Source organism: Solenopsis invicta, chromosome 1 (assembly GCF_016802725.1).
Source record: "Solenopsis invicta isolate M01_SB chromosome 1, UNIL_Sinv_3.0, whole genome shotgun sequence".
Taxonomy (NCBI): domain Eukaryota; kingdom Metazoa; phylum Arthropoda; class Insecta; order Hymenoptera; family Formicidae; genus Solenopsis; species Solenopsis invicta.
Window position 1 is genome coordinate 25,864,815 of NC_052664.1, and position 13,959 is coordinate 25,878,773.

The 13,959-nt window shown below is 31.2% G+C and overlaps 2 protein-coding genes and 1 long non-coding RNA gene across 3 annotated transcripts; all 3 read left to right on the top strand.

The window, feature by feature from the left end:
* The first annotated feature begins 7 nt into the window (after window positions 1-7).
* On the top strand, window positions 8-5,065 carry LOC105202004. Its single transcript, XM_011170335.3, has 8 exons — window positions 8-480; window positions 604-804; window positions 949-1,117; window positions 1,220-1,565; window positions 1,648-2,094; window positions 2,181-2,532; window positions 2,685-3,013; window positions 3,127-5,065. The coding sequence occupies exons 1-8, from the start codon at window positions 337-339 to the stop codon at window positions 3,266-3,268; spliced, it is 2,130 nt and encodes a 709-aa protein (XP_011168637.2). The 5' UTR covers window positions 8-336; the 3' UTR covers window positions 3,269-5,065.
* A 1,117-nt stretch (window positions 5,066-6,182) lies between these two features.
* Window positions 6,183-12,577, top strand: LOC105197867 (protein fem-1 homolog B). The gene is made up of 10 exons (XM_039451897.1): window positions 6,183-6,859; window positions 8,956-9,133; window positions 9,207-9,424; window positions 10,046-10,386; window positions 10,476-10,636; window positions 10,726-11,030; window positions 11,363-11,601; window positions 11,676-11,792; window positions 11,862-11,968; window positions 12,056-12,577. Exons 1-10 carry the CDS (start codon window positions 6,572-6,574, stop codon window positions 12,205-12,207), a joined length of 2,106 nt encoding a protein of 701 aa, XP_039307831.1. The 5' UTR covers window positions 6,183-6,571; the 3' UTR covers window positions 12,208-12,577.
* Window positions 12,578-12,796: 219 nt separating this feature from the next.
* On the top strand, window positions 12,797-13,878 carry LOC113003359. Its single transcript, XR_005575236.1, has 2 exons — window positions 12,797-13,099; window positions 13,211-13,878. It is a non-coding gene; the product is annotated as an uncharacterized LOC113003359 (long non-coding RNA).
* Window positions 13,879-13,959: the final 81 nt, after the last annotated feature.

A 13,959-nucleotide genomic window follows, 5' to 3' on the forward strand; every position in this document is an offset into this window, starting at 1 on the left:
ACTATTGTTTGTTCTTTGCCGTTCTCCGTGTTGAGAATGTCAAACTAGTTGGAGAGTTTCCTAATCAAAACTATTTATTCTTGATATAAACCACGAAAGTGACCTGACGGCACAATCAGAGTTTGGATAGTGTCGTGGAACGTATAAACTATTAAAATTAAAATTATAAGATAATCATTGAGATATAGTATAGTGTTTGCGCTTGAAATTTGGCACATATTCAGTAAAATATATTTTATACAGTGACTCAATTTAAGAATTTTTGGATATCATTTCACGTTGTGCTCGATATAAATATTAGAAAGGATTACAAGCCTCTGTTCTACAAGATAAACGATGGATGACGTAAATATCAACAAAATATGTCTCGATATAGAAGAGGTAGAGTTGGATGGAGATGAGGCAGAGTGGATCAAATTAAGCTGGACCGGTAATCAAAGTGATAATGATGGAAATTCTCAGTCAGCAGAGACACAGAGGGTGAGCTTTTCAATGATATTCATATAAAATATGCTGTAATTAGAATTTTAATACTGCAGACACAAATAATTTTAATTTGGGAACTGAGTCAATGAGAATGTTAACTTTTTTCTATTTTTGAAGGATTCAGATAACGAGACAGCACATACAAAGGATTGTGACGGTAAAGAATTTACAAATGCAGAATCAGAAGATGTATCTGATGGTATATCGGTCATAACGGAGAGCGATACAGATGCTGTCAATACAAATCTGTTGCAAATTTGTCAATTTGAGCCACATCATCAAAAGCCACACAAGCCTCTGCACATACCAGAAATGCAAGTAAGTAGACACAGATATTATAATCACTATACTTATAATAACTGTATTTATAGTTTCACTTTTTTCATTGTTTATCTAAGATTATATTTCAAATATCTTTCTCACTTTGTGGATAATAGAATTTAAATTCCTTTTGCATTATAGATGGCTATATGGGACATTTTTCTTATCCTATTTGGTATAGGTATCGGCTTGATTCTTAGTTACATTTTCATGTTTTCCAACATTTATTCAGTCTCAAATGGAGTTGATGCTGAAAGTCTCAAGGCTGCAAGTCATAACATTGTTAATACTTGCAAGGAACTGACAGATGGTAAAAACCAAGCATAAATTACTTTGATTTTATAAATTATTTATATGAGATTCAAGATTTGTTGTAGATTCACATTATTCACATCTTAATTTTTATTTTTAGTGAAAACTATGCTGAATGAAATTAAAGCACATATTCCAGCTGATAAGAACATTACAAGGCAATTTTTAGCGCAATTTCTCGAAATTACAGATTTTTCTAATAAAACAAGCAGTAAGCCTATAATAATTACCAAGGAATTTTTCAATTCCACTTCACATCCGTTAGACCAACTTCAGATGTCTTTGCATGTATTGTCATCATTGGCATTTATTTACGATGACAATAGTCCTTTGAAAAATGAAATAAATAAAACACTGGATATTCTAAACAATACAAAAATGTTTTATGATACATTAGCGTTATTCACTAAGAACACACAAGATATATTTGAACCTATTGTCCTGAAGTAAGTATACCTGATGCAACATAGAGATATTTAGTCCTAAATTATAAATTATTACATATTTGAGTTATTGTATTATTTGCAGTTTCTTGCAACACAACAGTGACAACATGCACATTGCTTCTAAGTCCCTTCTTTCTAACTTAGCAGAAAAAGTGAGCAAGATAACATTAAAAGTATATAATAAATATACCAAAGAGAGACACAAATTAAATAAAAAATTATGTCACTTGAAAAGTATACTACCTGATGATAAACTCTTAAAACGATTGACCGAGAATAATCAGCTGTTTAAAGATTATGATAAGTCTTGTTTCTCAAACTATACGTCAAAAAATTTGGATGGTGGGTCGACTACTAAAGGAAATACAAAGACAAAGAGTGTAAAGGAGCAGAAAAATGAGGGCACTGATGATGAAGTGCACACAAAGTATGATAAAAAGAATACTGATCAAATTCGTGATAACAAAGAAAATCTTTCAAAAGATAAAATAAATAAGAGGCGAAACATAGACAAATATACTACTATGAAGTAAGTATATATACATGAGTTGCATCTAATTTTTTTATTTGTTGTAAATTATTATCGTGTATTTAAACAATTTTATCGTATAACAGGGTGTTGCGAAATACTGGCCATAAGATACATAATGCTTCTGAGTTACTTTTTTCTGTGGTAACAGAAAGTGTAAACAAATTAAGACGCGAATTGAGCAAGACACTACCCCATTTGAAAAATATACTACCTAATAATAGTGAATTCTTAAAGCAACTGATTGAAGGTGATGAAGAGGACAATAAAGAGCCCATTAAGCGTCACGAAGGGAAAAACGATTATTTACAATCAAACATAATACCAAAAAATAATTATGATAATATTTTAATACCACCGAAAAATACATGTCCACTTTCAACTAATTATTGTCCAAAGTTCAATATTAACGTAAGCACATTTGACACCGTACCAAATGTAAGTTATAAATCTATACAAAATTATTAATTTCTTTTTCATATGTTTTTTAATTGTAAATGAATAAAGATTCGTACATATAAAATAATACATACATTTATAGATTGTGTAAAGTTTCATGCAATAAGTGTAAACTCTAATAATTTTTTCAGCACAAGACAAAGAATTATAAGCACAAAAAACATGTAGATAACAAAAAAACTACAATAAATCATGAAAATTCTGCAAAAATTTTACCTACAGAAGGAAAAAGTGGGCCAAAGAAAAAAGATTATTTTAAATCTAACGATTCCAAAAAGGCGATTAGTAATAAAATAAATTATGAAAGAAAGAATATATCCTCTGAGAACAAAATGAAGGACCATGTATCAGAGCATACTGTTAACTATCATAAATCTGAACACTCTTTGTTTGATAGTCGTCCAATGAAACAAGACAATCAGCGTTATATAAATACAGACGGAAGGAGCGACAGCAAAAGGTAATAATTTCTAACAAAATATAATGTTATTAATGTTATGAACTCAAATAACTTAATGTGCTTATAAATAAGTATGATTGTTTTTCATAAAAAAACAATATCTTTTCGTACAGTTCTTATGAGTATAAGAAGCGACGACAACGTGACGATTCAGATTGGTATTTTCGAAGAGTTCATTCTCGTAGAAATGCACGAAGACATGCGGAACATATGTATCAGCAAAATGCCAAATGGTTTTGGAAAAATCATCGATAATTTATAAATTATTGGTGTATGCAGTGATGTATGAAATATTTTTGCACACAAATTCTTGTATGTTAAAATATCTCGTATAACACATTTATACTTAACACGTATTCCTGGATGTTTCTTAAATATCCAAATAATCTGCAATATCCAGGCATCGAAATATTTATTAATACAAACATTTTTGTTGTTACATGAAAATATTTACAATTGAAAAAGAAATCCTAACATGAACGTATGAATATCTGGACAGAGCCTGAATGAGCGGAAATGAAGCCAGAGGCGTAGGACAAAAGTTAATTGACCATATAACGACAATGACCAGTACATAAATGGATATAATAATGCCTCGTGTCCACAGGACGCGAAATCATTTGCTGCGCGGTGGAAGTTGACGCGGTAGCTAATCAAAGTTGGATAGAGTTTATCTTCTTTTGCACGGCAGAAGACACAATTGTTCTCATATAAATTTCCAGGGGCTCTATTCTTGAAAACATGCGAATAATTTTTGTATATGAAAGTGGCAGAATAGCCAATGGAATTATTCAATGATATTCTCCCATTGGTTATTTTGCCATTTTCGTATACAAAAATTAATCGCATGTTTTCAAGAAGGGCTCCAGTTCGCTACGACAGAGTTTTTTTTTACGTGAGGGAAATGCATTACACATTTTAATTTGAACTATCAGTCCAATAAGTTACTTTCTCAGTGAAAAAGAAAACACCACTTTGATTTTTTTTAAATATATTCTCGAGATACCAATGAAAGCATCCTATTAAGAGTCCATTTTTCTTGCCTAAAAATTTATTTTATGCTCCGTTCAAATATTCATACATTCGTAAATCCTAGATTTAAAAAATTAGGATTTCTAGAAATTATAGATATTGTGCTTCAAGAAAGAAAAAAAAATTATAAAAGAAATACGTCAGAAAAACAAAAATAGAATAAAGTGTGTGATGCATTTTATACACTATATTACATTTACTTGTAATTTCTAAATTTTTTATTTATAAAAAATTATATTCACTTATATATCTTTTTTAATATGCTATGTATGACATCACGTACATTTACGTGTATTACATGTAATTTTATAGAAAAAAAATAAGAATTTAATAATATTTGAAATTTTGACGTATGGGTATTCAAGAACATTGGAGATTTATAGGGATCATCTGTAAATAGAGTATCAGTATGTATATACGCAATATTAGAATTTTTGCTGCAATGTGATATGAAATTTGTTGCGTCTGCTATTAATGAATCTCAGTACAATGTTAGTAAATATTAAGCCCTGATCTGCATAAATATAATAAGCCTTTAAACTTTTGCTCTGAACTTTGAATTATGATATATTTGGGGAGAGGGGGCAAAAAACGTTTTTGGTGCTTTCCTAAATCTCTCGTAATGCTTAATTTGAAAGATTTAATCAAACTGACCAGATCTCAACTGCAAAGTTTAGAATAAATTAATGTCAGAGCAAAAGATTAAAAGCTTTTTACAAGCACCTCCAGGTCAGGATTTTTAAAAAACGACGTGTAGATAAGATCCGAGCTTTGTTTCGTGAAATACGTATAATTTGCATATATCAAAAAGTTACATGTCATGACAATGATGCTGTGATTGTACCAAGTTGTCGACGAGAGAATAGCTTTCACAAACCGAGAGATCTCGTCTATTAATTTAATAGTATTACCCTAAGCTGAGTCGCATCCGTGACAATTAGTCGCTCCTGTGTGTAATAACTCTTTCCCTTTTTTGCGTAGAAGAATACAGTATGTGTAGATACGTAAAAATATAAAAAAGAAGATATACGTTTTTTATAATAAATACATAAATGTATAAATATTATTTACAGTTATGTATTATATATAAATATATATATATATATATGTCGTCTACATACATAAGTGTGCACTCGGAATGAAACATGTAGCGACAGATGTGTTAAAGTATTATGTATATAGGGATAAAAATTGTACAGTAAATATGTCGTAACTACATACATAAGTGTGCACTCGGAATGAAACATGTAGCGACAGATGTGTTAAAGTATTATGTATATAGGGATAAAAATTGTACAGTAAAAGTTAAGCGAATAATCTATACCTGAAAACAAAGATCGGAATCTAATCTGTTAAAACGATAATTTAATAAAAGTACCGTATATTGTCATGTTATTTTTGTATTTGATATTTTATTGCAAATTCTATAAATTTATGTAAATTTGCGTAAAATCTGTATGTACAAATAAATATTTCAAATCTGAATAGTTCTACTCTAACGTGTGTCTGGAGTGTACGAAATTATTTAACTATAATCGTCGAAAGTTCCACGAAAGATATATTTTCGCAAGGAAGCCCGTCTTCCGTCTCCTCCGACGATCTTTGTGCATCGCAGATGAAATTTCGCGAGTCATGATATCTGCGCACTTTCATGACGTATGCAACGAATTCGCGTATATATATATATATATATATATATATATATATATATATATAAAATTTTTATTTTTGAGATAGAATTCAGAAACAACCCTTGAAAGAAAACTGATAATGTTTCAATTAATTGGATATTAGTTAACCATGATTGATTATGTATAATGTACTATAGGAACTACAGTTAAATAATTAAATAATATTTCAGGAATATTATTTGATATAAAATAACGTAGCGCTTTTAGGGTATTGTTGAATCTCCTATATATGTGGAAAATTTTTGCGACTCGCGTTCTTTGTCATACGAATTTTTGCCGCCGCTACAAATTTCATGAGCGAGGATTAACGTCGCGTCGTCATTGGCCGATTCGCGAGTCAGGTTACGTCGAAGCGCCAATCAACGTGCACGTTCGTGAGAAGCCGGTCACCGCTGATCACGGTTCGTCACGTCACGTCGTGACGTGTTCGGCGCGCATTCGTCAATGATCAGAAACGAGCTGTTCTCCGTTAAGCAAGGCACGTAACTACTGACGCATGACGTAAACAACGCCGAATCGCAACGGATCGGAAATGAATCGATCGGCGAACTGTACGCCCGGGCGAGTGACACGCGATCGATGACGAAAAACGGGAATCTCTCGCGAAAACTTGACGGGCTCGACGACCGCATGTCCGACGTTTGATGTTGATGTCGAGCGACAAAGGTCGCGCAAAAAGCGCTTTGTCGCGGTTTATTTTTGCTTTCGGAATCACTATATTTTTGCGTGTAACGCGACCTTAAAATAGATCGCCGCGACGACGGCGGCGGCGGCACGGCGGCGGCGGCGGCGGCGGCGGCGGCGGCGGCGGTGGTGGTGACGGCGACGGTGTGTGATGTATTTACCGCGCGCCAACAACGAGCGAGGAGCACGAGTTTTTAGGTTACCACGTTTCTGGGTGGACTCAATCGAGAGCCCTTATCCCCGATTTTGCTCAATCGACGATTCGCTACAAAGGACGAAGATGGACACCGAGGACACCGAGTGCGAGGTGCTCGACGAACCCCTGCAGGTGCTGCTCAAGCGGATTTATTACTCGGCGAGGGACGGAATGGCGATCGCACTTTATTCGCTGCTGTACGACAAGTCCAACAAAGACGTCGCCGATTTTTTGATCAATCAGGTAAACCGTGTTCGTTGTGTCACCTTTCACTGTCGCTTTTAATAACTCGCTAAATCGCATTGTTGATCGATCGTTCGATCTGACAAATGTCAAATGCTTGATTAACCATGTGTGAATACTAATCATTGTTTTGCCCATTGTCTTCCGGAAATCGTAATAAAATAAACATCTATATATAGACTGCAATTTGTTTTTTCGAATTTTCTCGTACTGCTACGTGATTACATTGTTTTTTTTTTAAGTACAGAAAATAGGAACAATATGGAGAGAAAACATTTAAAATAATTTTGAAATTATGCATATGTTACATTAAAAGTTTAAACTTCAATAATTGCATATATTACTAGTAGTATAATGTATAATGTATGTATAATGATTTAAAGTTTTAAAAAAAGAAAAGAAAGAAAACAAATCTTATTTAGTGCTTCTAGTAAACATATATATTTTACCATACATATATACACTATCAAATATACTTATTAAATATTTTAATAAAGCCATGCTAATTGGTGTAAAATTCTTTGCAAATCACACTTTATTAACAAATAGTTGGTTAATTGAATAAGTAGCTCTATAAATTTTTGTTTAATTGAAATAAAGAAATAAAAATGTAGACCATAATCTAGTTATATATGATATTTGAAATGAATATTCATCAGGGCAAAACAAGCAATTTTAAGATATCTAAAATCATTTCAAAGTTATATGTGTTACATATACATTAAAAGTACAAAATTCAATAAATGTATTTACTATTATTTATAAATATATTTACTATATATTATACAATATTATGTACACTTATTAACAGTAACATATACATACATACATATATATGTATACATAATAAAACTTTAGTAGAGGCTTACTAATTAATATAAATTCTTTGCAAATTATATCTTAACAAATATCTTATTAATTGAACTGCGTGCAATTTGATTAGTTATTTGATATAATAGTTTTTATTTAATTGAATAAAAGAATAAAAGAATGGAATGTAGTGTATTTATTGGTACTTAAGTTAAACATTTATTTACAAAGGACTAAGTAGAGAATTTGTCAAAAATACAAAAAAAATGATTTTTATTTAACAAAATATATAATTTTTACTTGTTAAAACATGCTTAATTACAATGACACTTTGAATTATATATTGTTTATGTATTGTTAAATTAGAATATTTAGGATATATTTTTGCTAATGTATCGATTCTTTTGTTTATAATGCTTTTATTACTAAAGCTAATATAAATAAATTTACTAGTAAGTGTACACTCACTGATTTCATGTTTTTATTGTGATTATTGTGTGTTTGCATGTGTGTGTGTGTGTGTTTGCGCGCGCGCGCATGTGTGTGTGTGTGTGTGTTGTATTAAAAATATGAAATCAGTGAATGTACTCTTATTAGTAAATTTAAGGACACGCGCGTGCACACGCACACGCGCACACACACACACACACACACACACACACACACATACACACATTGTTTAGACAAAGTTCTATAAAGCATTTTACATTTTATAATTTAATTTTTAATCCTATTTTATATTTAATTGCAGTTTTTAATTTGATATGAAACAATGACATATAACTACGACTATTATTTAGATTTGTAGTACTAAGTATCATTTGTAATATTAGTAATTATGAATTATTTTAATAATAGTTAAATTTTCAGGATATAAATCATTCTTATATAAATATCCATTGTGTGACACTGATACCTACAAAGAATTATTCAGGGCAACTTGCAACACTTGTTAGTGTACATGCATACACAAAGAAAGCTGTAGATGTATAATAATACAGGTCATAAAATTAGATTCTTTTTATATTATAAACATTTATTGTTATGTAGCATTAATTTTATTTCATTAGCATTAATTATTAATCTTGCAAATTCGTACAAAAACTATACAGTATTATATAATTTCTTACATGTTATTTTAGAATTTAAATATATAAAATATATTTAAATGATTTTTTTTCTTATTAAATAATCAACAAACATCACATAAAAAATAGTTTGATTTACAATTATTTAAGATTTGAAAAGTGCAGTTTGTGAAGTATTAATTGGATTTATATTTACAGAAAGTCTTAGAAGATGATGGACAAAAGTGTACACCTTTAATAGTTGCCGCGCGTTACGGACATAATAAGGTAGTCAGAACGTTGATAGACAAATTCAAAACTGATTTAGAGCTAGAAGGAACGGTCAAATTCAATGGATATGTTATTGAAGGAGCCAGTGCACTCTGGGCTGCAGCAGGTACATGAAAAGAACAATATATTAACAGATTTTATAATAGTTCTGTGGCATTAATTGCAAGTGTTGATTTCAGGCGCTGGACACTTGAACGTCCTCAAAACTCTTGTGAAAGCAGGAGCAAATGTTAATCATCCAACGAAAACTAATTCCACCCCGCTTCGAGCGGCGTGTTTTAATGGATGTTTGGATATTGTTAAATACTTGATCGAACATAGAGCAGATATAAATATTCCCAACATATTCAATAATACTTGCCTCATGATAGCATCGTATAAGGGACACCTTGAAATTGTGAGTATATACTTTTATATATATATATATATATATATATATATATATATATATATATATATATATATAGGTATCTCTATTTACAACCTTCTCCACAGCCAGAGTAATATTTTTCACAAAAAACATAATCCCATCGTAAATAAGGGGCTACCCCTGTATAAATTATAATATAAAAAAGTCATTATCTATATAGATTATAATATAAAAAAATCATTATCAGTGTTTTACATAAATTTCAGAGATTAGATTACGTAGATGATTCACATATTATTTATATTACATATAAACAAATTTTTTTATATAAATAATACAAGCAATGTGAATTATAAATGAGATAACGCAATACAAAAAAGTAATTAAAATAACTAATTCTATTTTTAATTAAAATTAAAAAATGCAATATAATTTTCATTATTTCTCATAAAATCTGAATCTTTTATGATCCATTGATTATTGTTTACATAGATGACCCACAGAATACAGCTTACATGGTTTTTATTGGTTTACACGTAATGTAGATTATTTTATGCGTAAACATCCAATCCTAGTCATTATTAAATATGCTTGTTGCTAATCATTGTTTACGTAGATTTTTCTAAACTTTTTCATATTGTGATTCAGGTTAATTTTCTATTAGACAAAGCGGCAGATCCAAACAAGAAAGCATACTGCGGGGCGACGGCGTTGCATTTTGCTGCCGAGTGTGGACACACTGCCATCGTGCGCAAGCTACTGAAGCACGGAGCACAAATGACGAAGAATGTGAGCGGTATGACGCCCTTAATAACGGCTGCCGAGCGGACGCGCTCAGAAGTCGTTGAATATCTAGTACAAAATACAGAAGTAATAAAGAAAGAAAAAATAGATGCTTATGAGTTACTTGGAGCATCTTACGCTAATGATAAAGATAATTATTGCCTAACTAGAGCTTACACATATCTGCGTAAAGCGATGGAATTAAGGTAAAAAAAGAAAACATTTTGTTTCTATTGTACCATTGCTATTTTTTATTACTCTATTATTTCATTACTATATTTTTCTCATGTCTTAGGTATAGTGATACTGATAATATTATACGTAAGCAACTAGGTTCAACTGTGAAAGCATATGAGAATTGGAAGGAATGCGAAACGTTAGAAGAATTAGAAAATATCAAAGACAATTCCAATGCCATACATATGGAATCACTGGCTATTCGGGAGAGAATATTAGGTAGATACATATTTGATACTGTATTAAAGTGTAATTATGTTTCACATGGGTTTCTCTTTTTACAAAAAATAATACTATTTGTTTATCAGGTCTCCATAATCCAGAACTGCCACATCCTATAGTATTCAGAGGCGCTATATTTGCGGATAACGCCAGATTCGACAGATGTATAGATTTGTGGTTACATGCTTTAAAACTAAGGCAGCTCAATGATATATCCATTGTGACAGACCTTCTTCGATTTGCGCAAGTCTTCTCGCAAATGATACACGTGAGCGTCTTTCCAGAGGCTTCTCAAGTGCTAAATGTTTTGGAGGCAAGCGTAATGGAATTACAAAGGAACAAGGCTAAAATCCAGAATCCAGATTCCAAGGATGACATTGATCAATGTATTGTAAGTTTTATAAAAAGAACTTTGATCTACGAGCTATATTTTATACTGCAGTCGTATGTATTAGTGACGTCTAGGTTGTTTGCGCTTAATAATGTTTCCGCGTAATATTTAAAGGAAGTACTTTTTCGATTACATAGTTAAAGGCATAATTCAATTGCTTATATTAGGATAAAACAAATACATTGATGAATCACAGGTTATGAAGTATTTTTATGAATGTCGATGAATTTGCTGATGTAATAGAGATAATGTACGCGACTATATATATCATATTATGACAAATAGAAACACACATATCTCTACATATGTATTTAAAAATAATGTCTGTACAGGAAGAGATGGATTCGAATCTTACAACGACTCTGTATATTTTAACGATTCTGACAAAAGTGACATCAATGCATTATAATCCAAATGGCTTATGTGATCCATCGGATGTGACACGGTTACATCATCTAGTGCATAAACTATGCGCGTTACGGGTGTGCATGAAAGATGGACAGAGCATACTACATCTTGCTGTGAATGCTGAAACTCCCGTCGACGATTTTCATACCAACGATGTTTGCAAGTATGTCAAAACACAATATTAAATAATATTAGCAATTGGGATCACATTAAGCAAATTATTTGCTTGGTTTCCAGATACCCATGTTCATATACAACACAATTATTAATTCGTTGCGGTGCGGACGTAAACGCAATGGACAACGAAAAAAATACGCCGCTCCACGTTATTGTCCGTTATCCTAAAGCAGTTAGGTATGTTGAAATTAACATTATCCAAGTTTATATCGATACGGATTTGGTAATTCTTCAATATTTTTTTAGCGATTTTGCAACCTTGCATACTATTATAGTAGCTCTTATAGATGCTGGAGCACATATGGATACTGTAAATATTAGGGGACAAACACCGTATGATTCGGTTATCACGGGTAAATTTACAAATTTTATTATCGATTTGCGTATTTCGTTTCTGTTTTCCTGTGACTTATTTGGCCGATATTCAATTTCTATTTCAGGTGTAGCTAAAATAATATTACGTACTCAGACCAACTTGTCCTTAACGTGTATGGCAGCCAAAGCAATTAAAACTTACGACTTGCCCTATCGTGGTAATGTTCCACAATCACTTGAGAGCTTCATAGAACTTCATGGGTCTAATAACAGCTGACATCAGGAAAATTTGGTTGGAGAATCATGTCCATTATTCGAGGTTCTTTTTGAAACTATAGGAAATCCAATGTAGGAAATCCAATTATGCAAACTAACTTAGGATGGTTTACAGCGTCTGATTTACATCTTACAAGGAACCTTTGGGTGTTTTCCTCCGATTTTGACGAGCTTTTAATATGTTCTAGTACAGATAAAAATATGGGACACTTGTATTTTTATACGTACACAATTTCACTTTTAGAGGGTGAAACGTCCCTTTGAAGAAAATCGGTTTCCTTCTTTCGAAGCGTATATCGTCGAAACTATAGAAGATAGAAAAAAATGTTCTAATTGAAAGATTTTGTTTATAAAAGTCAAAATTAAAAAAAAAAGATAAGTGGTAAGGAAAAGTCTAAAAAGATTTTTAAAAAATTGAAAGTTGAATGGCTTAAAGAGTACTTTAGTGATAAATAAAATTAAAAAAATTTTTTTTGCCCCATCACTTCTTTTTTTTAATTTTTATTTTTTTCATAAGCAAAATCTTTCAATTAGAACATTTTTTTCTATCTCAAAGTTTTAACGATATACGCTTCGAATGAAGAAAATAGATTTTCTTTAAAGGGGTGTTTCACCTCCTAAAAGTGAGATTGGTGGGCATGTATAAAAAAATACGTGTATCCCATATTTTTATCTGTACTACAACATATTAAAGGCTCGTCAAAATCGGAGGAAAACACTTCCGTAGCACACGGACGGGTACGCGTACCATGCGTGTTTTTAATTATTTTTAAGAGACGTTTTTAATTATTTTTAGAACATGTCGGAACATAACTTTATCATACATCGTTAAATTTGTAATAAAATAAACTTTATTTTGCTTATAAAAAAAATTAAAATTAAAAAAAAAACAGGTAAGTGGTGTGGAAGGGTATAAAAAAAAATTTTTTTTTATTTTTTATCACTCTTATAAAGTATTCTTCAAGCCATTTAACTTTCAATTAGAACATTTTTTTCTATTATAGTTTCGATGATATACGCTTCAAAAGAAAAAAACCGATTTTTTTTAAAGGGGTGTTTCGTCCTTAAAAGTGCATTGGACGTATAAAAAAATACGTGTGCCTTATTTTGATCTGTACTACAACTATTAAAGGCTCGTCTAAATCTGAGGCGAACACTTCCCAAAGGTTACTTGTCAGATTTCCTGCAATTCCTACAGGGACTCGATTAATGAACAGCACTGTACAAAGTATGTAATATTAATATTTTTGTATAAAAAAACTACGCAATCTAAAATTCTGTGTACCTAAATGACGCTGAGATACAATATGCAGACGTGTGAATGTAATTTGATATATCTTATATAAAATCAGAATTCCAGATATCTTGTGAAAGACATTGATGTGCAATTTATAAAATTGTATAAAAATTATACGATTTGTGAAAATTGCTTTTTATGACGTATAAGATCTTGGATAACTTATTCAACGAAACACGTATTCTGATATTGAGAATTGTCTTTTTATATTAAATATTATATTTTATAGATGGTAAGTAGTATTGCTACATAGTCGCTGTGCGTAATGAAGTATTTGAATAATAGCGACCATTGTGCATTCAACTTTTGCTGTCGTTTTAATCGATTTTAACTGTATTACTGTGATAAATAAAATCAAATTAAATAAATTTCAAACCATGGCCAATTATGTGTTTTCTACACGTATCATTCGATCATGTGATATTCCTCTTTGTTGAAGATGGCTGCTGTAATACA

Excerpts from the sequence above, each read along its gene's own strand:
- LOC105202004 (XM_011170335.3), top strand. The coding sequence starts at position 337 with ATGGATGACGTAAATATCAACAAAATATGTCTCGATATAGAAGAGGTA. Across the intron at positions 1,566-1,647 it reads TTTGAACCTATTGTCCTGAA|TTTCTTGCAACACAACAGTG; the intron begins GTAAGTATACCT and ends TATTATTTGCAG. Across the intron at positions 2,533-2,684 it reads CATTTGACACCGTACCAAAT|CACAAGACAAAGAATTATAA; the intron begins GTAAGTTATAAA and ends TAATTTTTTCAG.
- LOC105197867 (XM_039451897.1), top strand. The coding sequence starts at position 6,572 with ATGTATTTACCGCGCGCCAACAACGAGCGAGGAGCACGAGTTTTTAGG. Across the intron at positions 11,602-11,675 it reads CATACCAACGATGTTTGCAA|ATACCCATGTTCATATACAA; the intron begins GTATGTCAAAAC and ends CTTGGTTTCCAG. Across the intron at positions 11,793-11,861 it reads CGTTATCCTAAAGCAGTTAG|CGATTTTGCAACCTTGCATA; the intron begins GTATGTTGAAAT and ends ATATTTTTTTAG.